The sequence below is a fragment of the Podarcis muralis genome, chromosome 11 (genome assembly GCF_964188315.1).
Source record: "Podarcis muralis chromosome 11, rPodMur119.hap1.1, whole genome shotgun sequence".
NCBI lineage: Eukaryota > Metazoa > Chordata > Lepidosauria > Squamata > Lacertidae > Podarcis > Podarcis muralis.
In genome coordinates this window covers 29669410-29697273 of record NC_135665.1, presented here as the reverse complement: position 1 = coordinate 29697273, position 27864 = coordinate 29669410, and the positions used below count along the sequence as shown (strand labels likewise).

The 27864-nt window shown below is 41.7% G+C and overlaps 1 protein-coding gene across 3 annotated transcripts in view; it reads left to right on the top strand.

The window, feature by feature from the left end:
- LOC114606174 (leucyl-cystinyl aminopeptidase) overlaps positions 1-27864 on the top strand; it is a 43345-nt gene that overhangs the window by 7901 nt on the left and 7580 nt on the right. For all 3 annotated transcript variants that reach the window (XM_028748070.2, XM_077936196.1, XM_077936197.1), the window contains exons 2-15: positions 1512-2358; positions 3388-3526; positions 6159-6290; positions 7655-7775; positions 8182-8336; positions 10068-10181; positions 11984-12115; positions 14001-14132; positions 16803-16966; positions 18719-18807; positions 22274-22457; positions 23798-23954; positions 24903-25087; positions 26893-27054. In XM_028748070.2, coding sequence (XP_028603903.2) covers positions 1512-2358; positions 3388-3526; positions 6159-6290; positions 7655-7775; positions 8182-8336; positions 10068-10181; positions 11984-12115; positions 14001-14132; positions 16803-16966; positions 18719-18807; positions 22274-22457; positions 23798-23954; positions 24903-25087; positions 26893-27054 — 2713 coding nt within the window. The remainder of the gene's footprint in view (positions 1-1511; positions 2359-3387; positions 3527-6158; positions 6291-7654; positions 7776-8181; positions 8337-10067; positions 10182-11983; positions 12116-14000; positions 14133-16802; positions 16967-18718; positions 18808-22273; positions 22458-23797; positions 23955-24902; positions 25088-26892; positions 27055-27864) is intronic.

Below are 27864 nucleotides of genomic sequence, written 5' to 3'. Positions count from 1 at the left end.
TTGCTTCAGCTAGATGCATGTTCTACACCATTTCTCCCTTCCTCTAATGCACATCAATGAGAGATGGTATGGTGAGCATTTGCTACTCAGTGTCCAACCGCTTTGAATGTTGATTTAAATGCCTACTATCTTTTAAATGGGTCTTAATAGTCTACCAGTCATTGCCAATGGGTTGGGGGAAAGAAGTGCTATGAAAACATCTGTGATACAGCTATCATAATAGCAGCAATTCTACTGTGCTCTCTAAGGTAGCCTTCACCAAACTAGTGTCCTCCATATGTTTTGGACTACAATTTAAATATTTTTTCTTGGTTTTACTGTTTTATCATTTGTACATCGCTTTGAGGTTTGTTTGTTTGGTTTTCTTTTTACAATCAAGCGGTGTAAAAAAATTTGTTAAACAAATAAAGCAATTCCGATCAGCTTCAGGCAGCTAGCTTGGGAAGTACAATTTTCTGCAGCGAAATAATTTGCATAATAATGAAAATAGTGCTGGTTATACTTGGCAAGTTATTGGCATAATGTTGCTTGCTAATGCTTTCCCCCCTTTTTAATGAGTTTGCTTTGAAGGGTAGGGTGGGGGAGAATTTTATTATTGGACTCAAATGGTCTTTATTGAAGCTTTGCTTTAAAAAAAAGTCAGGTGAGGTTTTATACGACATAGTTGTTATAAAGTTGTGTGCTGCCTCAATTGCCTTTGAGCATAGAAAGGCAAGAAAGATGAATAAATGTAAATGTGAGCCATAGTTTGGGAAAGTCTTTAACCAAATGCATATGATGATGATGATGTCAATGATTTAGTTGTGGTGCATGTTATGTTCTGGTAAAAGTCACAGATAGAAGCCAGTGTTATGCTGACTTTGTCGGTCTGACTTGGTAAAAATCCTTATGCATGAACTAACGGAGGCACTTCAATCCTTCTTGGAGGTTTTCGATAAAAGATTGAGCAGGAATCTTGTCACGGGTGCTCAGAGCACAGGCTATTCTGTATTACATGATTTCCATTTCATGGCTTGCTCTGAACTGCTGCTTGTCCAGATTTAAAACAGTTAGTATTACATTAATACTCTTTATAAAAGTCTAGATCTATTGCATTTTAATTAAGGCATTTCTAATGCACAGTGTTTGGTGGTGAAAGTATAGCATAAAACTGTTATATGTGGTACAGGTTTCATGTAAGAAGTATTACTTTGTGGTGTTGGTAGTTTCATTCAGGCGCCCCTTGCGTAAGAGCCCCTTGCCAAGTAGATAGCCCCAATTTCCATACTATCATGGCACATTGTTGGCTACAGCTAGCATAGAAATGGACTCATCCACTTGTTAAGCAACTTTTGCTAATTAAATCTTCTGCATAAAGCTGTCCCTGCATGAACACATGTCCACTGTGTTCCTTCATGGGTACCATAATGAGAGACACAACCATCCGCATACATGCAAACTACGCTTGAAAAGCCCCAAAGCCCCAACCATCCAACAATTCAAACAGCTGATATGCTTCTTTTGTGTTTCAGATCGAATTCCATTACCTAGGAATATGATTGAAAACAGCATGTTTGAAGAAGAACCTGATGTGGTTGACCTGGCTAAAGAGCCCTGCTTGCATCCCTTGGAGCCTGACGAAGTGGAGTATGAGCCAAGGAGTTCTCGGCTCCTTGTCCGTGGTCTTGGAGATCACGAAATGGATGAGGATGAAGAGGACTATGAATCGTCAGCCAAACTTCTGGGAATGTCTTTTATGAATAGAAGCACAGGCCTGCGTGGTAACACAGTGGGCTACAGGCAGAGTTCAGATGGATCATGTTCTGCACCATCTGTAAGGACCACAGTGATTTGTGCTGTTGTTCTTGTGATTGCTGTCTCCGTAATAATGGCAATCTACCTTCTTCCCAAATGTACCTTTACCAAAGAAGGCTGTCATAAGCAAAACCACACAATGGACGATATATATCCTTTGGCAACAAACGGAAAGCCCTTTCCATGGGCAAATTTCAGGCTACCAAGTGCTGTTGTGCCAGTACATTATGATATTGTCTTGCAGCCAAACTTAACCACTATGAAGTTTTGGGGTTCAGTCCAGATAACTGTGAAAGTCCTCCAGGTGACCTGGCATATCATTCTTCACAGCTCAAAACTTAACATTACCAAGGTAACTCTTTCTTCATCAGGCTCAAGCCAGCCAAAGCAAGCCGAGCTTCGGGAATATCCACTGAATGACCAGATTGCAATTTTTGCCCCCGAGGCTCTCCTTGTAGGACAACAATATAACATCAACATGGAGTATTCCTCTAATTTATCAGAAAGTTACTCTGGCTTTTACCGAATCGCTTATAACAATGACAACAGAAATTCAACAAAAAGGTAAAGTTGGGAAATAATGTATTTCTGCCTCATTTGTAATACATTATGGGAGTTGAAGTACAGCAGTATCTGGAAGCTCACAGGATTCTCACTCATAATTTAAGGAACCTGCCACCTCCTTGAATTTTTTCAAGTGATCTACATGCAGTGTACTGCCCAAAACGAAATTATAAACCTAGTTCAAATCTCTTTGTTACCATAAACCTAGTAGATAGATTTGGGCAAGCTACATTCAGTTTTAGACCATGTGCAACATGGAGATGATAACATTGCTTTCCTTAACTGGATTGTTCTAAGAATTACTGAGTATATGCAAAGTGTTTTGAATATTCAAGGCACTCCATAAAATGTTAAGTATGTGTTGAAAAGTTCAAGCATTCTGAACAAGGAAAACTTCTTTTGTAATCTTTTGATGTTGCAGTTGTTGACTGTGCCTTTGGGTCTGGGAATTAAACCTGCTAAAGTGTTCTTCAGGAGTAAAAAGGAAAGTGTTCATCCTCTCCACTAGTTTTTGTTCCTTTAGTTAGAATGCAGGCATATATGTAGACTGTAAACTAAGTTTGGTTTTTGTTATCAAGCCTTGATCAAAACCAAATTCTAGAATTCAATCTAGAATTTTTGTTCCAAAGCCAGATCTTTGTGTAGCTTAATCCATTAGGATACAGCAGATCTTTTGCAAGGTACATTAAGCTAGGGCTAGTATAAGGAACCTAAAAGGTACAGTGGTAGACATCTCCTTAGAGCTTGTTTACAGGTGGCCTGAGAAACTATTTTTAATACTCATATGAAATTTTGAAGTAATAAATATACACCATAATAAATGAGCTGCATTGCCAAATATTCATGTCATCCTAATGTCATAGTAATAAATTTGGCCTTTTTTTTGGTACAATTTTTGACAGGGTAGCAGTATTGCCTTTCCTGAACAAATGCATAGGGCTATATAATTTTCCTTTTAAGTATATTTTTCTCAACAGCTAATGGCTAATCATGATAATAGAAAATGGATTTTCTTTTGCTTTTCATCAGGTGGCTTGCAGCAACCCAGTTTGAACCCTTGTCAGCAAGGTCAGCTTTTCCGTGCTTTGATGAACCAGCATTCAAAGCCACTTTCCAAGTCTCTGTCAAGAGAGATGATCAGCATTCTGCTTTGTCAAATATGCCAAAGGTAAAATCCTGCCATATTCTTGTTCGTGGGAGATGGGTACCTATGCTGCTATGCTCCACTGGATATATAGCATGGGCACCTCTGGCTGAAGGTGCCCCTCAGTGCCTCTCTTCCCACCCTTGGAATTATCCTGAGGTCATGCCCTACACTGCCTCTGCTCCTTAAGTGCTTTAAACCTGGCTGGAATGTGACCTTGAACTGTGGTGATGCCTCTTATTCACCTGTATGGAGAGGGAGGGGTGTGTCTGTGTGTGTGTGTGTGTGTGTGAGAGAGAGAGAGAGAGAGAGAGAGAGAGAGAGAGACCTCTGACTCTTGCATGGTTGTAATGTAGCCCTACTGTAGAAAGTTAAGAGTTGGAACCACTGTCCTGCCCATGTCTGTCTGTGGCCGGCCTACCTGCAGCCCCCAGAATGCTGTCTATCAGAGGATCTGTTTCACAAGCTGAAAAAGGCTTCGAGCCACTGGTATATAATATATGCCTCAGAATACTAGTGGCTGGTGATCACAAACTGGAGAACACCTTTGCGTTTTCCATGTGGTATTCCCGTAAGCATCTCATTGCCCACTATGGGAACAGAATGCCCGACTAGATGGGACTTTGCTCTTATATTCTTAATAATGTGCTCATGGTTGTTGGCACAAAACAGCTGTTTAGTTCATCACATGACAGGGCATTCCATGCTTTGCCTTTGCTTTTATGATGCAGAAAAATGTGAATATGTTGGCATTGTGTGGCTATAGGGAACTTGGAAACAAAAGAGCCATACAAAAAGTCCTTTTTCCCACAAAGGCCAGCTGGATGCCTCTGAGAAGTCCACAAGCTGGTTATGAAGGCAATAGCCTTCTCCTGCTTGCTCCCAAAATCTGGTGTTGCATTTGGTAACCCCTTCACTTTCCATTGGAAGGTTAAATGCAGTAAGGTCTATGATTTTCCAACTGGGAAATGTGGTACAGTACTTGGTTCTCTGTGCTGTTATGGTAGCTGTGTATAGTTCTTTGGTTGCTATTTATGGTGCTGGGTGGGGTGAAATGGAAAAGCACGGCAGCACCATTTTGCCCATGTTCTTTAAGATCCAGGAGACCCAGAAGGTGAAGAACCAGTGGCAGCAAGATGATGTTGGACACCCAATTCCTATCAGCCCCCCAGCCAGTCCAGCAACATCTGTAGAGCTGCAGGTTCTCTACCCCTGCTTGAGACAAATGGAGTTAGGGAGGAAGCATTTATGAAATTGATGGAACAGGGAACAGGACTCAGCCATAGCAATCAAGAAGTCAGTTAAATCTCAGACAGGTGTTGGTGCTCTCTATATAAAAGGTAAAGGGACCGCCGACCGTTGGGTCCAGTCATGGACGACTCTGGGGTTGCAGCGCTCATCTCGCTTTATTGGGTGAGGGAGCCGGCGTACAGCTTCCGGGTCATGTGGCCAGCATGACTAAGCTGCTTCTGGCAAACCAGAACGCTCACGGAAACACCGTTTACCTTCCCGCCGGAGTGGTACCTATTTATCTATTTGCACTTTGACGTGCTTTCAAACTGCTAGGTTGGCAGGAGCTGGGACCAAGCAACGGGAGCTCACCCTGTTGCGGGGATTCGAACTGCCGACCTTCTGATCGGCAAGCCCTAGGCTGAGTGGTTTAGACCACAGTGCCACCCGTGTGGTGTTGGTGTTCTCTATATACCTATACCAAGTTTTTTGTCTTCTGGTTCTGGCCAGACATTTAAAAAAATGTGGTTTGAGAAGCAATCCGCAGATAGGATATCTCTCTGCAGTGTGTCTTCTAGGGAGGCCCAACTGATGAGATATGAATCCGGGATTCATTACATTTGTTTTAGTCTGTTAGATATAATGTCTGTGTGTATCAGTAAATTAGCCTCATGCTATGTATGTGTGGTGATAGGACTGCCGCATCAAAACTGTAGGGGCAATAGTGGGAGTTGAGCGCGTATGAGTTTTTCCTAATCCTTTGCTTATCTTTTTATCTTTCTTTTTTGCAAGCTATTCATGGCCCGTTTGCCACTGCTTCTTGGTCCATTCTGCAGCTTCGGCACAGTTTTTCTTAAAAAATAAGAGCAGCTTGCTTAGGCAGCAGAGGTCATACAAGGAGTGTAATGTCATGTAGCCATGAAGCTATTCAGGTTTGACTAAAGGATATTATGAAACCACATCAGAGTGAGCTCAGGAAGCATTGCCTTCTGTCCGAATTGACTTTGTGGTGATATCACAGAGCTAAATTAATTGTGTGACATCACTACAGAGCCAAAACTGAGAGAGTGTCCTAACTCTTCTGGTGAACATTTCTCCCCTGTTTCAACTACTTTTCATGGAACAGACAGAAAAAAGGGTGCCTTACCCTGGGGGTGAAGTTTTTCATAAAACATGTTGCCAACTATTTAGTTTCAGTCATCATAATACTAATTGCAAACCATTGGGCAATACAGGCCTAGGGAAATATCGATATGCAACACTTAACATTTTGCCTATTAATTCCAGTTCTAGCCTGTATATATTTTGCATCACTCTATTTTTTTTTTTTTACTGTGTCAAAACAGGGTAAGCATCTTTGAGCTTTACTCTTGCCCCAGGGCCTCTAGGTTTCTATTAAACACTTACATTTTGTTTGTGTTTCCAGAAAGCAACCAAATCTCTGGCAGATGGATTGGTTCAAGATGAGTTCTATCCAAGTGTGAAAATGAGCACTTACCTAGTAGCTATCATCGTTGGAAACTTGGCAAATCGCACTAAGGAAACAAATGGGATTCAGGTATGCGTTCCTTTAGCTCTTGAGCGTAAGCTTTTTCATTCTCAGAATTTTTCAGGAAGTACCCTTTCTGTGAATTGAAGAAAGCTGTGTCCCCTCCCTTCTGCCAGCATACACTGTCTGAAGTAGGTTGTGGTTTTCTGGCCTAGACCCACCAGAACCAGCCAGCTCTGCTGCTGCTGCTTGCTTGTTTCAAATTACTATGAAGGAATCTCAAAGTTCAGCTAAACCAAATAAGCCGCATAGGTATATATTTGTGAACTGCCGCAGGTGGGGCAGTGGTATTACAAATAACCTTGCAGAAGGAAGGGTAGCTTCTTCCTTGGGTCGTTTTTCCTGGGTGTGGCCACAAACTCGCTGCTGACCCAAATATGAAGTTTTGTGTGTCGGAGCCATAAACTCATTTAGCTCTGTAGAGTCTCAGTTGGTAGTAGCAGCCTATGGGGTATAGCATAGTCGTGGAGCTGCACTCCTGACACCTGCTTCACTGCAGCGTATCTGGGAGGCAGCAAGGTCAGGGCTGCGCAGGTACCCTGGTCTCTACTTGGTCCACACATGCAATGCAGGCCTCTACTGCTTTGCCTTGCCTCAGCCCTATCCAGGTAAGCTAATGTGATGCTAGTGTCAGGAAGGCAGCTCTGCCTTGCCACAGAAGCTGCTACTGCCAATTGTGAAGGCAGCTTTTGATTTCCCGTGTATTCTCTTTTTTTAATCTCTGGAATAATAACCACTTCTGGTGGATTGTTAGTGGTGGCTCATGGGGGGGGGGGTAGAAGCACATGCACCCCCCTGGGCTCATTGAAAAGACGATGGGGATGAGCTCAGGGGTCCTCTAGGAGGCCAGTATCCATCCAGGGGGTGTGCACACCTGTGGAGCAGCCACAACCGAATCAAAGGTTCCCCAAGGACACAAAGCCACATCCCTGTCCCAGTAAACCCAGTACAACCACTGGGAGGATGCCGCTGCCTCCCCCCTCTCTTCCTCCGACCATGAGCCACCAGTGTTGCTGGTGGAGTCACTCAGAAAGTAGCATAAAGCTAAAGCATGAACAAGGTTGTATTTACACAGTAGAAGCTGTTCAGAACTTCGGAACTCTTTAGAAATGTCCCGATGTTGTTTGCATTACGTTTTATTGCCTTGTTTAACAAGTAAGCTCTAAGGTGGTTCTCAGCCATAAAACACAGAAATCGGTTCTTTGAGCTGCCTTGCAAATGCTGCCTTTGCCAAGTGCTTTAGTAAAACTGTGTTCATAAGAGCATTTTTCTCACTTAAAAACTATCAGTGAAGCATATGCGTCTCGTGGGATTTTCAGTTTCATATTCTCTCTCCCCACCCCCCACCCCTTTCCTTTCTTCCACTGTGATAGGTATCTGTCTATTCTGTGCCACAAAAGTTGAACCATACTGAATATGCCTTAGACACAGCAGTGGAGCTCCTCAAGTTTTATCAGAAGTATTTTAATATAACATACCCGCTTCAAAAATTAGGTGAGATGCTTTATATTCTTGTGAGTTTGCATCTGTTGTTCATATATTCTTATGAGTTTGTTTTTAACCTAGTTTTTAATAGTATAAAGGTAGAGGAGAATTAATCACTGTAACATGGGGAAATAGTTAATTACATAACTAAAATTAAGTGGAGTCCTTGTTACGTTGTTTGAGAGAGTGCATATGTTTCCTATGTTCATTGAGATTTGTGGGACTCATTAAATGTATAAACAAAATGGGCATAGGTTTGCAAGTGGCGCCACGATGTTGAGCATGGAACATGGACATGTTCTATGAGCTTAAAGTTTAGCCTGTTTGACTAGGTTTTTTTTAAAATTAAACTTGGTAAGTTTTTTTCATTTTAGTACTGGTTTATTTAAAAACTGGTGCCTTGTTCTTCATCTAGACTTGGTAGCTCTTCCTGATTTTGAGGCTGGAGCAATGGAAAACTGGGGTTTGATCACTTTTCGAGAGACAACACTCCTTCACGAGGACACGACATCGTCAGCCATGGATAAAAAGAGAGTAACAAGAGTGATTGCTCATGAGCTGGCACACCAGGTATGAAGGATCTCCCAATTTCTTCCTGTACTGCAGGATTTTCTCTTTTTTAAAAAAATTCATTGCAGTTCTGATTCATGCTGCTTACAAGAAAGCTTGCCTTTTCTCATTTTCTGCTAAGATAATTAGGCTGCATCTTTTGCACCGCTAATAGGAAGTAGTTTCACTCTCCCTTCCCCCTGCCTCAAATGAAAATTACTGTGTCTGTGCACTCGTGATGGAGCAATGCTTTTGAGACAGCCCTAGAGTGATTATATTTCCTCACGCTGCAAATTTGTCCAGACAGAATATAAGGAAGACAGAGCAACTGCAAGCTAGTTTGTTTGTTTTTTTAAAAAAAATCTTAATTTGACTACACGCTGTAACTCTTTGTACTAGGAGCAATGGAAAAGCATGATGGGATATGAACTGCTGATGTGCATTATCTGCAATTGCCAAGTGGTGGTTGGGGGGGGGGCAGGGTGGATAAAAAGCAATGTTTTTTTATTTTAAAAAATCAGATTTTTTAAAATTTAAATTGGGTTTTTAAAATAAAATGCTTTTGGAGGAAAAATCTTTCTAAAGATAATTTTCTATTTAAGTTACATATAGTCCAAAGGCTATTCATCAGGAAATAAGGATTTGTTTTAAGTTTTTCATGTGTGCTAAAACTCAGCCTAAGTTTTTTTTTAAATTGTTTAACCATATCAGTTAATCAACATGGATACATATGCTATAATGTTATTGTTTCAGTTGTTTCAATTGTTATTAAGGAAATTGTTATTTTTCTCCTTCCAATAAAGTACAACAGAAAAGTTGTCCGAATATAAACACAGTGGCGTAGCGTGGGGGGTGCAGGGGGGGCCAGCCGCACCGGGCGCAACATCTGGGGTTAGGGCAAATCCACAGGTTAGGGGGCGCAAATCCACGGGTTAGGGGGCGCAAATCCACGGGTTAGGGGGCTCAAATTACTTGCCTTGCCCCGGGTGCTGACAACCCATGCTACGCCACTGTATAAACGGTTAACTTATTAAACCTCACAATAATTTCATAATTATCTATGTGTTTCTAATAGTATAACCACATCAGTAATTTTTGATATAACTGTAAAAACTACTCTGAAAAATTATTATTCCAAAAATGAAACCTTCATCTGGTTGTAAATATTAAGATTATACCAGCAAGAATGAGTCTTTCTGTAAAAAAAATGATTTAAATCAAGTCTTACTGACTAGTGATTTAAATCGATTCGATTTAAACCAAATCCACCCTGGGGGGATGTAAAATTTCTGTTCACAAGCACTCTTGCAGTTTAAATTAAAACAATTAAATGAGCAATTTTAAAAATATGTATATACAATATTTATTTACATTCAGATTTGTGTTTTGGGTTAACTGGGTGGTTAGGCCAATTTGCAGCAGCATGCCCCACTGAATGCTGCTGAAATGTTTGTTTCACATTCATGCACGATAAGCTGCCAGTATAAACATCTATGCAGCTGTGATGTGGTTTTCCTGAGCTGAGAAAATGCATGTAGCCCCACATGTCAAGGCAGTATGGGCTGTTTTACTGCTTCCTGTTGATGAAGATGATTGATGAAGACGGTTTGTTTCCCAATATGAAACCTTCATATCTATCTTGCATAGCTCCTTGAACGCTCTTTAAAATCTTTATTCTTATACATAATCCGTGGATTTATCTTTGGGCACGTTATCTAATAATGGGAATATGTATTTCCTTTGCATTCTTAGTGGTTTGGCAATCTGGTAACTATGGAATGGTGGAACGACCTGTGGCTGAATGAAGGATTTGCCACTTTTATGGAAAATTTTGCCTTGAAGAAAGTCTTCCCAGAATTATATACTGTAAGTGCAGTGAATGGTTGTGTGCAAAGTTTTTTTTAACTTGGCATAATCTGCTTTGGACTCAGACTTCGTAGTTATACTTTGTTTTTAGGGGTTCTATTGTTCGAAGGAAAGAAAAATCCTTGCTTTTGAAGCACTTGTAGTAAAATTCTAGCCATGGTGGAGTTTAACATACAGTGGTACCTTGGGTTAAGTACTTAATTCGTTCTGGAAGTCCGTTCTTAACCTGAAACTGTTCTTAACCTGAAGCACCACTTTAGCTAATGGGGCCTCCTGCTGCTGCCGTGCCGCCAGAGCACGATTTCTGTTCTCATCCTGAAGCAAAGTTCTTAACCCGAGGTACTATTTCTGGGTTAGCAGAGTCTGTAACCTGAAGCATCTGTAACCTGAGGTACCACTGTATATATGGAATTCAACACACACACACACACACACACACACACACACACACACAGTGTGTTTATTGGATAGCTCAGTTGGTAGACCATGAGACTCTTAATCTCAGGGTTGAGGGTTTGAGACCCACATTAGGCAAAGAATTCCTGCATTGCAGAGGGTTGGACTAGATGACCCTCGTGGTCCCTTCCAACTCTAGGATTATTTTTAGAAGCGTATTTAGGCTCCTTTTTAGGGCCTAACCCATTGAAGGCAACTTCAGTAATACACACCTGGAGTATGAGAGTGTGAGCACAAGTGTGTGACTGGTTGAGAAGAGAGTGTTGTATGTCTGCATCTGGTGCTTGTATGGTGGTAACAATAAGAGAGAGGAATAGGGGCACATGCATTTTTGTTTTCCCCAGCTCATTTTTGCTTGCCTACCCTTGGTACATGCACCCCTGAAGTGTTGGTTAAGTTTGTATCTGGGCCTTGGGGTAAAATAGTTTCCCGACCCCAGTTTTTACAGGCTTGTAAACAAGTCAAGAATTGCTTGGAGAAAACTGCAGACATTGGTGCCCTGAAGAAATAAAACTTCACCACTTGGTGGTGCCAGATTGCTTTAAAGAATGCACATTTTCTTTGTGGGCGACGGAAAACTTACCAACTTGATTTGTACTATTGACTATCTTCTCCTTGACCTTTTCTGCTCTCCTATGAATGGTCACCTGGGGTTGAACTTGGACATTGTGTCCAGGCCTCTGCATCTGAAGGGTTTGCCAATGGACGGTGCATTGAGGAACAGGCCCTAACAGTTTATGCAGAAATCTTGAGTGTAGAATGAATTATAATAGACAGCCCTTTGGCATTTCATAGCTTACCTGTTTCATTCAGTAAATTGTAAAGTGGAAACATAAAATATAGTCCATATCTTACAGCTGAAGTACACAATCTAAAATCCAAATCGGCTGTAGTCCTCATACTGCTAATCTAGCTCTTTATTGCTAAAACCTTGTTCAGTATTGTTCTGGCTCAGTATTTCAATCTTATGCATCATATGCTGGAAAGCAAGTTTCAGCACACTTGGAAATAAACGCCACTGTGTTCAGGGGAGCTTGTTTCCTGGTCATTACATTCAGAACTGCATTGTTGGTGTGACTTGGGGGCGGGTGCTGTTGCATTCAGGTCCTGCTTGCAGTTTTCCATGGGTATCAGGTTGTCCACTGTAAGAACAGACTGGTGAACTAGATGGACTGTTGGACAGGGCCAGTTGTAAATCTTCAAAGGCACACCAGTATCTAGAAGGGACTGTGTACAAGATAACTATTTCTCCAGATCTCCAGTTCTGATGACAGTACTTACAGACTGGTCAAATTCCTCATGTTAGCATCTACTTGAGTTCACTTAAACTTTTCCCTGTTCTTCAGGATTACTCTTTCCCAAATCTGCAATTCAAGACAATGGAGAAAGATTCCATGAATTCATCTCATCCCATCTCCCTTGCCGTCCAGTCGTCAGAGGAGATCGAGCAAATGTTTGATGCCGTCTCCTATATCAAGGTAACTTCAAAAGTGCTGGCAAATGTGCTTCTAATAAAATTAAACGCGCTTGAAAAGTTCGCACAAATATGTTTCAAATCACATTCCTGACGTGGGCAGCAGCAGGTCAGGCCCTGAAAGGTGGGGGGGGGGGAAGGTTTGCAGGGCGAGAGGACCATATAATGGAAACCTTTCGCACCAACATGAGCAATTTTTAATCAGAAATTTTAGCTCAACAAGAATTGGTTAGGAACGTTCCCTTTCCTCAGTGGAGGGGGGGAAACGGAATGTTGTTTCTTACATGCGTTTGCCCTGAAATATCAATCCGTTGTTTCTGAGCATTTTAAGACACGACTAGAAGATCAGATGCACTCCTTACACTCTGTATCCATTTTCAGAATGTGATGCAGGGGTAGCCTTAAATGCTTTGAATTCCAACCCCCATAAGCCCCAGGCAGCATGGGCAATGGTTGGGATAATGAGAATTGTGCTCCAATATATCTGGAGGGCCGGAAGCTCCCCATCCCTGGGATAGTTCTCAACCTTCATCAGAGTTCAAAACTAACCAGTTAGTTTGAAAACTTTGAGCTATGCATGGTTACTGTTTGTTAACCAGGGTGTCTTACCATATTGTCTTACACTGAACGTAACCGAAAGACTTTATAATCTGAACGAATAGGAGAGGCATTGCATGCTCTTTTTGTAGTTCATGAAAATCTTTAATAAAAAATATTTTAAAAGCCAAAGAAGAAAGAAGAGAGGGAGGGAGGCCACAAATCTCTGTGCCCCCCTCAATTCTTTAACTGTGGTTAAAAGGATGACATCTACACTAAGCCATCATTTATAAATATTTAGATTGAATTTTGCTAGTTCCTGTTTTCAGTTAATTCTCATAATTATCCACCATAAAACTCTTTGTTTCTAAACTTCTGTTTTCCCTTTTTGTAAACACTGTTTTGATTCAAAGAAGGAGCTCTTTGCTTAGGTTTAATGCAGTTTTGATAAAATCAGGTGTGTATTCTTTCAAGACTAGATGCAACACTGTTTCTTTTCACAAGGTGGGCTTTTGCAAATAAAAGGCTATTCATACACACCCTTGAATATTTGTAAACGTATAAAAGGGAATTGGTATCTGTATAGATGATGACTTCGCTAGATATACATAATGGTTTAAATTCACATAATAAATGTGTAGAAAGCAGATGTATGTGAACTGATACTTTTTCATCTGCTATTTCCAATCAGTCCCAGTCATTTGTGGCCAGATCACATCTTGTTCAGATTTGAGGAATAGCTGAGACCAGCTTTTACCCTCCCATCTGTAAGCATGGCCAGAGGTGAAGTTTCGTTCACATCTCGAGCTGTTGATATGGAAGGGAGGGGAATTATAATATTGGGGGCACGTTATCCTTTTTGAGCCTTTATCTTTATATTCAGCCATCTCCAGCTGCTTGTGATCTTGAGGCCCTGCAGACATCTGGAAGAGGGAGAGGAGGAACATATACAAAAGCATGGTGGAAACTAATTATATAACTCCCTGTGGCAGCCACTTCTGTAGCCATTTCTGTATTCCTGGCTTTAACCACATGGAGTTTCTTAATACCACTGCAACTCCTGATAGTCAGTTACTTAGCTCTCCCTTCCTACAGTTTCCACAAACTAGTATTCAGAAGCATACTTTCTCCAACTGTGAAGGCAGTGTATAGCCATCATGGCTGGTAGCTGCTGATGTTTTCTCCATGAATTCGTTCTAATTTTCTTTTAAAGCCATCTATATAGTGGCCCAAGTACCTTTTCCTCAGCAAGGAAAAAGAAAAAGCCAGTTGGTATGCTCTGTTGCAAACGGAAACTGAAAACATGGCCATTGCATTTCAAATAAGTACGTGATCTATTTTTCTCTTTACAGGGAGCTTCTCTCTTGTCAATGTTGAAAAACTATCTCCACAGTGATATCTTCCAAGCTAGTATTCAGTTATATCTGCATGACCACAGCTATGGGTCCACCCAAAGTGATGACTTGTGGGATAGCATGAATCAGGTAAAACTCTTGGACCAGGGGAGGGGAAGTGAACAAAGGTTTATTGATGCTACTTAGGTTGGCCAACACTGAACTGTTCTGCAAAGTGTGCCATGATGGATTTTGCTGGGAGCTCATCCACATGTCTGCTTATCCTGGCTCTTCCCCCTGGGAAAACCCGCTGAATTGGAACAGGCGTCCATTGGTTTTTTAATAATAATAATAATAATAATAATAATAATAATAATAATAATAATAATAATATCTTTATTGTCATTGCCCCCTCTCGGGGACAACGAAATTACTTGGCTGCTCCATCCACCCAGGTAGGGGGCACTCCACACAAAATCAAAACAACTATAAAAACACTAATTAAAACAATACAGTATAATACAGCAAGGAAGATTAGATGACTTTCAAAGTCCAGGCTTCCCATTCAGGGCCGAGATCGCTCTGGAGAAGAAGCTGTTCTTAAGACGGCTCGTTCTTGTCTTCATCGTCCTGTATCTCCGTCCCGACGGCAGGAGCTCGAAGAGACAGTGACCAGGATGCGATGGATCTTTTACTATGTCCAGTGCCTTCCTATGGCACCTTGTGGCATAAATCTGCTCTAAGGTGGAGAGTGGGCAGCCAACAATGCTCTCTGCTGCCTTAACAACTCTGCACAACCCCATCCTGTCCTGGGTAGTACAGCTTCCGTACCACACACATAAGCCATAAGTGAGCACGCTCTCAATGGCACAGTGATAGAAGGCAAGCAGCAGTTTCTGCGGAAGATGGTTTTTCCTTAGAATTCTCAAAAAGTACAGTCTCTGCTGCGCCTTCTTCACAAGCCCCCTTATGTTGACACTCCAGGACAGATCCTCTTGTAATTCAATGCCCAAAAATCTGAACGTTGTTACCCTCTCCACACAGACCCCATCAATCAAAAGTGGCTGGACATTGCTCTTCTGTCTCCTGAAGTCCACATTTTTCTGTCTCCTGAAGTCCAAATTTTTCTGTGAATTGACATTCTGATTCAGTGATAAACAGCAGGTTTTGCCCGGAAAAGTGATGGGACAAATGGGGGGGGGGGGGACTGCTTTGATCTATGCTTAGAAAGCTTAGGTCAAGTGGGAAATTTCTCAGACTGCTGCTTTCTATGCATAGGACAAGCCCTGTCCCTATCAGTGCCACAGTAATCAGCATGAAACCATAGTAGAATGGCAAATAGCATGTTTATTAATATATATCCTTTAGTAACCCTGCAATTTCAGAGTCAACCTTTTCTAAACATGGGTTCTCTTGTACCTTAGCGTGCCAAAAGGCAAGAATGTGAACAGTAGAAAAATTATTTCTTTGCCTGCCTACATGAATTGTTTTTAATTCTATTGTAATTGTTAGCCTCTCTGAAAACCCTTGTTTATTGTTGAAGAGTGTTGTTTAAATTTATTTAAATGAAATGTGTACATGTACATAAGGCGGTCAAATATTATTCCCATTTTGCAGATAGGAAGCTGAGCAAGTTACTGAGCCCACAGGCTCCGTATAAGTCTGGCAGACCATTCTTACTAGATATAGGTGACTGTTCCCCTGATTAACTTGCGGGGGGGGGGGGGGAGAGGGACCCAATCTATGGATGGAATTTACTCTCAGAACTCTGGGTCTAAGCCAATCACTTAATGTGACTTGGCAGGATTTTCTTTTCCTGACTTGCCCTATTCCCTTCCAGCCCCCCACTCCGAAAATCAGTAAAAAATAACAGTAAACATTCTGTGGCATTTAAAATGTGTCTGTGGGAGGGGGCTTATTATGTGTTTGTATTTTTATGTTGTGAACCACTCTGTGGTCTTTGGATAAAGGGCGGTATGAAAACTTAATAAAGGGCAGTATATGAAAATTTAATAAATAAATAATAAATGCTCAGTGGATGTTCAGCCATTCAGGAATGTGCTTATGAGCACAGCTTGAAAGCAGAGGTGTAAATAGAGCATTAAAACAGCTACAAAGTTGATTTTTGCTTGCTCTCTTATTGGCTTCCACAAGTCTATAGGTAGCCTGCCTAGCTTCTTGCTCCCTCTCTCTTGCGAAAATGGTTGCCTCCTTGTTTTAGTTTCCCCCCAAAGACAGTAGATTAGAAGAAGTCATTAGTAATGCTCTGCTTTCGGCCAACAACCAAGAAGCAGCCTGTGGCCTTCAAACAACTTCCCCTTTTAGTCCTGCTTGTTTTCCTCATGAAGAGGCAGCTTAGGCCTTCCTAAGACAGGCCTCTCTCTAGAAAACTGAGCCACATCCCAAATATAATTTTCTGAAATTAAAATTTCAACTCTTAAATGGGAAATTTACTGTGTTGTGACCCAAGATCCATGGATCTTTTCTGTTGTCTCTCAGAAGGGTAAAGAGACCTAAAGATGACCTGCAGTTTAGTGCTTTTTCTCAGTTTCTTGCTTTTCTCAAATGCTTCCACTGCCTAGCTGAAGCAGTGTGGAAAGAGGAAGGTGGAGTTCAGTTCCTGGACTTTTCTCCTCTTAAAAAAAAAAGGAACTTGTATTATCAAACTATCACTGATAAACTTGGCAGTTACAATTCTGTTTAACGACTTAAAACCCGGGTTTCACCAGGGTCCTTGTTTAGTGCATTGATTAGGCAGCTGTTGAAGGTATCCCATAATATATCCTTCCTCAAAAGTTGATTTTTCCTGTGCTTTCCTAGGTGATAAATGACACCCATGTCGATATTAAAAAAATCATGAAGACCTGGACTCTCCAGAAAGGATTTCCTTTGGTGACTGTCAAAAGAGAAGGCAAACTGATCCATCTGCAGCAGGAGCCATTTGTGCACAATGTGGAATCGGAAAATCAGACCGTATCTGCCAGGTTTATTTCTTTTTTCCTTATATTTAAATTTGGGTGATTTAACTCTGCAGACAGTGTTTTAGCTTACGGAGTGAGACTGCCGAATGCTTACTGCTGATGGCAAATAAATCCACTGAGGTGTGGTGTAAATATCAAGCTGATTGGTACACGGTCCAGCACATCTGCCCAGGTTGGAAGAGAGCAGTTGGAAATGATGGGAACTTGTTGGAGGGGTAGGTTGGAGAATAGTAGCTCGTTCACCTGTAGTACATCTCAAATCTGTTTTGAAACACATGGATTAGAGGGGCGGTGACAAGATAGAGATGGAAGGTGGGCCTATAAATTGATAAGGAAGAAGACACTTTTGGACATGAAGGTGGGTTTATACTGTCCACATAGGAGTGTCTGGGTTGCTGATGAATCTATTGGACATGAGCTCCACTCTTTGCTGTTCTTTTTACACACGGATTATATCAACCTTTTGTGGCAGAAACCTAGTTCAAGGAAGTATATTTTTCGACTAGCCAAGGTTGTTGGCATTGCCAAGAAAGGCAAGGAGATTAAATTTGGGGGCGGACGGTGGACATAAAAGTTTGTGCCATAAAATAAAGGTGGAGTATTAAACTGGAGGCGTTTTGTACATTCCAAGTTGCACAAAAGTGCAAATGACTTGTATCCACCCTCCCCACACACTTTTTCTGGTGTAAAATGGAATGTTGGAATTGCTGAACTTCTCTGCAGAGAAACCTGTGAATTCCACCTCCTTTGTTATGCTGGGAAATGTCTTGCATTTAGAATGATGGCCCCAATCCCACAAAGAGCAGCTGAGGTTGCACATGCAGAGTCATTTTAAAAAGCTAAAACCCAGCTATTAGGTAAAAAGAGGGGAGGTGGCTACTGTGATTTTTCACATCTCTTTCTTTGCCTGAAACGCAGAATGGCCCAAATATTGTATAGTTGGAGAATTTCTTAACACGTCACTGCTGATTGTGGCAATTGAATGTCTTCGTGAAAAGAACCTTGTGTTATTTGAATGACACTTAAGGCCAATTGCTACTTACAAATATATGCAGAAAAGCAGAATGGGAGGATAAAATTGATTGATTTTAAGTGTATTACATACCGTGAACATAAGAGCTCCTTGTAGATCCGTGGTTTTGTGTGTGCATTTGTACAAAACTGATTTGCTTCTACAAAAGCAAATTGCTTAGTGAACCTGTAAAGCACAAGATTTGTAGGCACAGGTTTGGTCTTGATCTTTATAACTGTACCCTCAACTAATTCTGTTAAGTTTAATAAACAATGCTTCTGCACACAAACATAGAAAGAACTATCAGTACAGTGGTACCTTGGGTTAAGAACTTAATTCGTTCTGGAGGACTGTTCTTAACCTGAAACTGTTCTTAACCTGAAGACCACTTTAGCTAATGGGGCCTCCTGCTGCCGCTGCGCTGCCACGGCACAATTTCTGTTCTCATTCTGAAGCTAAGTTCTTAACCCGAGGTAATATTTCTGGGTTAGCGGAGTCTGTAACATGAAGTGTATGTAACCAGAGGTACTACTGTATCTGTTTTTTTTTCTTTTAAGCTACAGTGCATAAGCAAACTCGGCCCTCCAGATGTTTTGGAACTACAATTCCCATCATCCCTGACCACTGGTCCTGTTAGCTAGGGATCATGGGAGTTGTAGTACCAAAACATCTGGAGGGCCGAGTTTGCCTATGCTTGGGATAAGCAATCTTTAACACTGTGTAAACACTTTCTCCTCTTCCAGTTATTTGTGGAGCATTCCTCTTTCTTATACCACTAGCAATGACAGCTTACCCTACAGTTCTCACAATTATTTACTGCAGCAAAAGTCAGGTATGTATGTTTTTGAAGGCTTTTGTCCTCCCAGATGGTAAAGTCAACCAATGCACAAATACGTTCTTAATGTGGAATAGTTTTCCCCTGGAGAGTTTCTAGAGCCAAATGATGAGCATCTTTCAGAAGCATCATCGTTGATCTTTGATGGCTAGTGTTGGAACAAGGGTAGGGGGCTTTTTAGGGTTTGATTTCTGTAAAATAAATGATCAGTGTTCAGAGCTTATAGTTAAGAAAGAAAGTGCATATGCCCTCATTATTTTCGGTCTGCAATACAATTTATTTACTTCATTTACATAATTTGTTTACAGTCAAAACACTTTTTTGGGGGGGCATGGTTAGGAAAGGGGGGGCATACCAAAATGATTATTTTCTTAGTTGTAACACGCTAAGCATTTTAGGATTTTAAACCTCTGAACTAGTACAATTTCTGTAGCAACTAAATTCTGTAGCTTCTGACTGGTTACACCTTGTTAACCAAGAGTGTATGCAATTCAGGTTTTCCTAAAACCATATGCTCCCCAGAAAATTGTTAGGCAAGCGTTTGCATGATGGGCTGAAATAATTTCCATTATTTTCCAAGAGAACGTTTTAACTCCATGCTTTCTACTTCCATGCTTTCTGCCTGAAACTGCTGCAGCCAATCAGCAGAAGGCAGATAAAGATTTGTCTATTCTCTCCTGCTCCCTGATTTGTCCAATCTTTCTCCCTCCCTCCATAGTTTCTCCCCAAAATGGCTCCTGGCCACCAGCAAAACACAAACAATTAAGGAAGTGAATTAAGCAAACTCTATCTGTTTGGATATCTGAACCAGCAGTTTCTATAGTGAGGTTTAGGTATAATTCTTTGTGTTCAGATAACGAAGATTTTGGATGAGTGTTCTGATAGTGGGCCCTGTGTATTTCTGTCCCTCACAGAATAACTGTGGCCAATAAAAATTCGTCCTAGATTTTTACCGGTAGTAATCTTTTTTTTTACATTTGGATACATTTTGTCCCTCCCCCCTCTCCCCCAAATATCACTAATTTTCAGGTGCATTTTATTTGAATAGTGTTCCCTCCCTGACTTTGCTAGTGCTCACTTCTGATTTGGCTGTTCATGAGTTGGCGTACGTTAGAACAAGGAAATGTCTCACCTTATTATTATTATTTATTTATTAATATTATTTTACTGGCGGTACTTGTCTATGACTTTGGGAACTTGAGAAAGTTGAAGCATAACACGATAAAAATACTTTTTAATAGTAAAGCATGGGTAGGATTTATACCCCGAGAAATGGAATATAAATAATTGCAAGAAACAAATCGTTTAAATTGCGTTAGCTTCTGGTGTCTATAGAAGATAATTTTTAACCAAGATTGCAACCGAAGTTTAGAACATGAGACTTGAAAATATAAATTTTCCCAGTTTGGATTAATCATGAGCCAATCCCAAATCTCTTCAAAGGTCAAACACAGCTTAACATTAGCACGACCTTCTTTCCCTCGGACATTAACGTGGTAGCAGCAGTGAGGAGTAGTTGAAATGGCCTTCATTTGTTAGGTGCCAGGATGCCTGGAAATTGCAGCTTCTTTTAGATCCTTGGTAATTGTACTTTCCAAAAATCCTGCCACCAAAGCATATTCTCAGCAGCATCCCAGCACCAGGATTTATGGAAAGTAATTTCTCAAGGCTTATATTTCTTGACAAGGCTTTGGAAACCTTGGAAATCTACGATACCCTAGAAGCAAATTGTCTGGGACTGTGTTCCTGTAGCATCTAGGGGCAAATGAAGACTGAAGTCTTTCTGTACTGCTGCCAGGCAAGGCTTTTATGTTTTTGTTGTTTTGGAGGGGGGCGGTCAAGAAGAGTTTGGGTTGGGAAGGCCTCTAGGTCTGCTCTCTTTTCTAGGAGGATGAGGCAGCTCAGGATGGTTTGGAGAGGAAGTTTTGCATTCCCAGTGACATCAGTAGTCTAGTCAAACCTAGAGTCCAGAATGGGTCTGAGCATAAAATGAACTCAGTGGTCCATCACGATTAGTTGCTTTCTTTAACCAGGTTAGGATGTGAAAAAGCAAAACTAGTTCATCTAAATAGGGGTCTTCCAGCTGCTTTAGGACTGCAGTTCCCATCATCCCTGACCACTGGTCCTGCTAGCAAGGGATGATGGGAGTTGTAGTCCAAAAACAGCTGGAGACCCAAGTTTGGGAAACCTTGATCTAAATGAATAAATGCTGTTAAGCCCGAAAAGGACTTATGCGACTCTCAGCTAATTAGTGAGCTGTTCTCCTTGTGCGCCTCCCTTGAGACAAACAGTTCTTTGATGTGTAGCCTAAACCTACCTTCTGTTTGCCTGGAGGTACATTCTTGGATATAGCAGACCTGCTTCATGGTAGAAATTGGAATTAAGTTTGTAATGGATAGCTTTCTGTAACCTGGCTCCTCTAAAATATAAAAGGATGGGGCAATGGTGCCAACCACAGAGACTCAAGTAATTCACTTCTGGACAGATACATTTCTATAATTGAAAACTGGTTTCCAGAGAAGATGAAAGCAGCGTGTGTTAAAAATATATACATATCCCTCTGCCAAAATCCAGGCTGCTGCATAGTTGAGAAGTTAAATATGCTAATGAAAAGCAGTAAACCTATTTTAAGGAGAAAGGGTTTAAACCAATGCCATCCACAACATTTTCTGGAAAAAGCATGCAAAAATGTACCATTGGTAGGTAAGTTGACTTACAAAATATATCTTTGTACCGGGATTAACTTTAGAAAGCTTTATACAAGGATGGGATTCCTCCCCGTTTTTTTATATAGTGTGAGGTGAAATGCAAGACTGGATTCAACACATTAATATGCCTATCAAATGTGCTAAGTTCTCTGCAGTTGATTCTTTTTTTCTGGCCCATGTGGCCATTCAGCAGATAAATAAAACTGAGTACTTCCTGTCACCTCTGTAGGTTGAGAGGGAGTGATCCCATTGGAGGTCTCTGCCAGCATTACTGTTAATAGCCTATCAACACAGTATTAACTTTGGCAATAGAATATGTGCATCAGATCTTGTGATGCATCACATTTCACAGTACGCCACGAGTTTTAGTTATTTCCTCTCTTCCCTTTTGCACGGCTGCTGGGAAGATTGCAGGTAGCAGGGCAGTTTGCATAGGTATTTTGCTATGTTGCCGTATGTAGTGGCATGCAGTAAAGGCACCTTTGTCCAATGAAGGCTTGCCATGCACACTGTCATTGTCTCAGATTGATTGCTGATAGTATTGGCTGCAAGTCAGTTGTAGCTAAGAGGTGATCTGCAGCTGTAATCATTGGCTGGCTCCTACTGCTCCCAGTAAAATTTAGGAAGGCAGAGAGCTTCTTAAATGATGCCAGTGAAGTGTTATTGCCCTGATGTATTCCTAGAAATTTGCAAGTGATCTGAAGACAGTATCAGTTCAGTGCTTTCTTACTCTCCTCCCTTTCCCCCTTTCCTAGATGCCGTTGAACTTCCAGGTGAAACGCAGTGGGTGAAATTCAATGTAGACTCAAATGGTTTCTATATTGTACAGTATGCGGAAAAGGACTGGACTGCTCTAATTGACCTGCTGAAGACGGAGCCCACTGCTCTGAGTTCCAGAGACAGGGCCAATTTGATCCACAACATTTTTAATTTGGCAGGGTAATTCTTCTAAGTTATTATATTGAACTGTGATATAAAAGGTAAAGGGTAAAGGGACCCCTGACCATTAGGTCCAGTCGTGGCCGACTCTGGGATTGCGGCGCTCATCTCGCTTTATTGGCCGAGGGAGCCGGTGTACAGCTTCTGGGTCATGTGGCCAGCATGGCTAAGCCGCTTCTGGCGAACCAGAGCAGCGCACGGAAATGCCGTTCACCTTCCCGCCGGAGCGGTACCTATTTATCTACTTGCACTTTGACGTGCTTTCGAATTGCTAGGTTGGCAGGAGCAGGGACCGAGCAACAGGAGCTCACCCCGTCGCGGGGATTCGAACCGCCGACCTTCTCATTGGCAAGCCCTAGGCACTGTGGTTTAACCCACAGCGCCACCTGCGTCCCTTGAACTGTGATATATCTGTCTGTGATATATCCGTCTTCAAATCCAGAGTCTTAAGAACAAACCTTCTAGGAAAGGGTTGGGGAAGCTTTTCTGGCCCACTGGACATATCTTTATCTCCCCACCGCTGGTAGGCAAGGCTGCTCATCTGTCAGTCACCTGGAAGTCCAGGTTGTTGGGACTTCACTGTGCAGCAGTGGACTAGTTAAGAGCCTTTGCACAATTCCATGCAAACCCCTTCTGATCCAGTAACTGGGTTTTCATGGAAAACCCTGCTAAAAGGGAGGTTTTTTCTTCTTCATTTTAGTAGGTGATGCAGGGTTTAAATCCTTTTGCCTTGGCTTCATGTGCCTGGTTTTTGCTGGAAACGAATGTACACAGCCATTGCAGGGTCTAACCCTTCCTTCTGTCCATCTGCTGTCACAAGCGGGCAGATGAGTGTGGTTGGGGGAAATGACCTTGTGGGTCAAACTGGACCGCCTGGTGGGCCAGAGGGATAAAGGAGAACCTTATCTAATCTGGATGTGTTCATTATTTTTTACCTTTTGTTATCCTAGATGTTCACTGTTGTGCATAACAAAACTCTTTAAGTATGAAATTGCAAAGGTTTTAGTTTAGGATCCTTCTGTTAAGGGCGAGAAATGGCGAGTTTGCAAGAAGAGTGAAAGATGCAGGAATTTAGTCCAGTGTTGTTTGATAGATCTTAACAGCACTTTTGGGGGCTTATCAATAGAATGTTATAATGAATCAAACTTATCATCTGTTATGGAGGTTTTGCCTCCAGAATAAATAAATAAATCTAATAATATGAAGAAATAAAGCAAATCCATTTTATATTTGAAGAATTTATATCCTGTACCACAAACAAGTTCTTTTACATTTGTTTAGATTTATCAGAATGCTTGACAGTATCTTCTTCTTGTTGTTGTTTTTGATGCCCCCTTTAGACTAGGAAGGGTGTCTTTGGCCAAAGCCTTTGACCTGATTGAGTACCTAGTGAAAGAAAACAGCACTTCTCCAATCATACAAGCGTTGGACCAAATGAACCGTATCTTCAACCTAGTTGAAAAAAGAGGAATGCAGACCCTTTCAGCGAGAATATTGGTAAGTCACTGAAAGCAGGCAGGTGGTGGAAACTAGATATGAAGTTCATACTAGGGCAAAATAGTTTGTACTACATGGAAGGGCCATTTCTAAATCATACTGTTTTGTTGTGGTTAGTGTTAGAATGTTGGATGGGTTGCTTATGAGCTTTCCATTTAAAAGCATGTTGTATTTTCTCAGTAGATGTAAATGCCATTTGTAACTTCTGAACCCCAACTGCAAAGAGATGGATACCTTAGATAAAATAGAATTATTATTATTGTTGTTGTTGTTGTTGTTATTGTTATTATTAGGGTCCTCTTAAATTTGTAACCAGCTGTTTTCTGCTCTATAATCATATAGCAAAGGAGGAGAGCTTCTATTCGTGTCCATCCCAAACAAACCATTTAGTTTTTAAGGGGCCACAGCATTTTTGTCTAACATTTCAACCATGCAGAAAGCATACACCTTAACAATCAAATAATTTGGTTCCACATGAATCTGCTGATTATTATTATTCAGTGATAATGTGGAATGTGTGCCTAGCAGAACTGTCACTGTTTCAGCTCATGAACTCTGCAAACCAGACAAATAAAAAAGATTTTACTGAAAGTGGGGTTGGGTAAAAAAAAAAAAAAAGTCTATGAAAGTGTGTTAAAGATGGTGTGACTGGTTTTATGTGCCTTTTAATATAATTCATATAGATTTGAACTAGCCTATTGAGCCGCAGGTCATTCAAAGACTCATTGGGCTCATTTTGATGCCAGTTGAGAATTGAGCACATGTAAGACAGTGAGGAAATTCTTTTCAGAACTGAATGGCAGACTTGCCAGGATGGAGCGTTAGATACAGGAATGTTGCAAGGAGCTGTGTGATTTGGGGTATGTTTGCAGTTTATAGTCTTCAACCTAGCACAAGCGTATTGTGACAGAGTTTGCATAGTGAAAACTTTTCCTCTTTATTCTCCAGCATAAGATGTTACGACTATTTAAAGACAAGATTAATCAACAGAAATGGACAACTGATGGGACCCTTTCAGAACAAGAGCTGAAGTCGAGTTTGCTGACCTTTGCCTGCACCCATAATTTGGAAGACTGCAGCACGGATGCTACCAAGCTATTTAATGAATGGAAAGATTCCAATGGCACAAAAAGGTAAAACACAGACTTGCTCCTTGCTTCGAGCTGCCTCTTCTGTATTATGGCATTCAGAAATAGTTTTCTATTACATAGTCTCAATGTAGTCAAGCATCTTGCAGCCTGATAGAAATATGTATCAGCATCTCTTGGAGCTGTGGTTTTGCTCCTTCAGGTGAGCTCCACGATTAAGCATTCTCCAGCTTTATATCAGGGGAAGAGAACCTGATCTGGCTTGTGGGCCAGATTCTCATCTCTTCATCTTCTCACAGACAATATATGAAAATTGGCTGGAGCAGCCTTCATGTCACCCACCTGACATCACAGTGGCATCAGGTGATGATCGTCGGGACTTGAAAGCACCACACAGGGCTTGCAAAGAGCACTCCGTGGTGCTTTCAAAGTCCTGCTGATCAAGCTTGAAGCCAACACTGATGGGCAATGAATTCAGGCCTGCTTCTGCAGGGATCAGCTATGCAGTCCAACTCCCCATGGATGTCTCTACCTGCCTCACTCCTGATGTTTCATAGGCTTCTTTGCAGCGGGTGGAGAAGCTTTGTGGTTCCATGGGCCAGATCCTTATCAGGATATGCCACACGGGCCAAATTTGACAGATAAGTGGGACCTCCCACATGTCAATCACATGTCATTTGGATAATAATAATAATAGGGACACGGGTGGCGCTGTGGGTTAAACCACAGAGCCTAGGACTTGCCGATCAGAAGGTAGGCGGTTCGAATCCCCACAATGGGGTGAGCTCCCGTTGCTCGGTCCCTGCTCCTGCCAACCTAGCAGTTTGAAAGCACATCAAAGTGCAAGTAGATAAATAGGTACCACTCTGGTGGGAAGGTAAACGGCGTTTCCGTGCGCTGCTCTGGTTCACCAGAAGTGGCTTAGTCATGCTGGTCACATGACCCGGAAGCTGTACGCCGGCTCCCTCGGCCAATAAAGCGAGATGAGCTCCACAACCCCAAAGTCGGCCACGACTGGACCTAATGGTCAGGGGTCCCTTTACCTTTACTACTACTACTACTACTACTACTAATTTTATTATTTATACCCCACCCATCTGGCTGAGTTTCCCCAGCCACTGTTGGATCACTTGCACACTTAAAACTCCCAAGGAACCGTGTGGAGATGTGCAAAAGACTTTGCATATCTCCCCACATTTCCTCTTTAAACCCTGCTTGTTGGAGGTTTAAAGGGGCGGAGCACACAGACTTGCAAAGGCTTTAAGGCAGCCTCCACCCTCCCATTTGAGCTTCTGGAGGCTCAGGCCAGGAGCAAGGGAGCTGTCTTAAAGCCCTGTGGAAAAGCGCTGTTTGCAGTAGCCACCTCCCCTTCACTGAAATGTGGGAGAGAGTTACCCCTCACACTACTGCCCACCTGCTCTCAGCAATGGTTAGCGGAGAAGTGGTGAGGAACGGTTGCTTTGCAGAGAGCTGGTCCTTTGCAAAAGTGCTCTTTATAGCAGCTCTGCTTTTCCTTTAAGCGAGTGGGTGGTGATGGGGAGTGTCCCCCCCTCACTTCTGCCACACAAGCACACACATACTGACTAAAGGAGAAGTCCAAAGGGTTTTCATCCCTGATAAGCAGTGGCTAAATCCTCCTGCCTTGGCTGCTATATCCTATTCTGTGCTTGGAACAGGGCACACAGCCAGTGTAGGATCCCTGTCCTCCCACTCATCGGGCGACTTCAAATTAGCCCCTTGGTTAAGGACTTACTGAGATAAGCCATGGTTCATATCATGTTAGCTAGTGCTTTGATGTGACTTACTCTTTTTAGGCTGTTCTTATAAAGGTTTGCACTTTCTCTCCGTAGCCTGCCAACAGATGTTATGAAGATCATATTCACAGCCGGAGCAAAAACTGAAAGTGGCTGGAACTATCTTTTAAGCATGTATGCTTATTTGGTGTCTGAACCAGAAAAGCTCAAAATCCTTGAAGCATTGGCCAGTGCAGATGATGTTAAAAAACTGATATGGTATGAAGCCGCATATATTACACATGTAATAATAAAGAAAATCCTAAGAGCAATTTCTATATGTCACTGTCTAAAAAAATATGTGCAGCATTTAACACACCTTCCCTTCTTTGACCTTTTGCACTGACAAGAGAGATTTCACTCATTGACTTTAATGTCAGGGCAAGTTTTGACTTGGCAGCAGCTGTATGTGGGGTGTGTGTGTGTGTGTGTGTGTGTGTGTGTGTGTGTTTTCTCTCTTTGCTTTATGGACATGTGTTATACATTGCTTCAAAACTTGAGATTACAAGTTACCTTTTCTTGTGCTGTCCTTCCTTTAAATATTTAGGTATACTTGTAGGAACAAATTTCTAGAATAAAGCGTTTAATGGAGTCACAGAATTGTAGAGTTGGGAGGGACCACCAGGGTCATCTAGTCCAACCCCCTGCGACGCATGTTTTATCCAACATAAGACTCAAACTCACAACCCTTCCAGAAAGTTTTTCAGATTGCAGTTCAAAAAACATACGCTTCTAATTTCCAGTTGCAAGGTTACTGAGGTGTTTTTATTTGAAGTTTCTGTATTTCACTTTTTGTCCAATGAGCATAGAAAAGTTTCCACTAGTTCCAGCAGTAGGCAGCCTGATAAAAAAAACACACATTTTATACGACATCCCAGCTAAAGGGTGGTTCAGATTTCTTTGCTGAATGAATGGACAGGTAGTATTTGCATATACAAACATAGACATTTTTAGCTGTGAGATGCCCCTCATTGGCCCTGCCCCCTTACAGTATCTGTTATAAATTGTCTAGATCTCTGAAAAGAATGC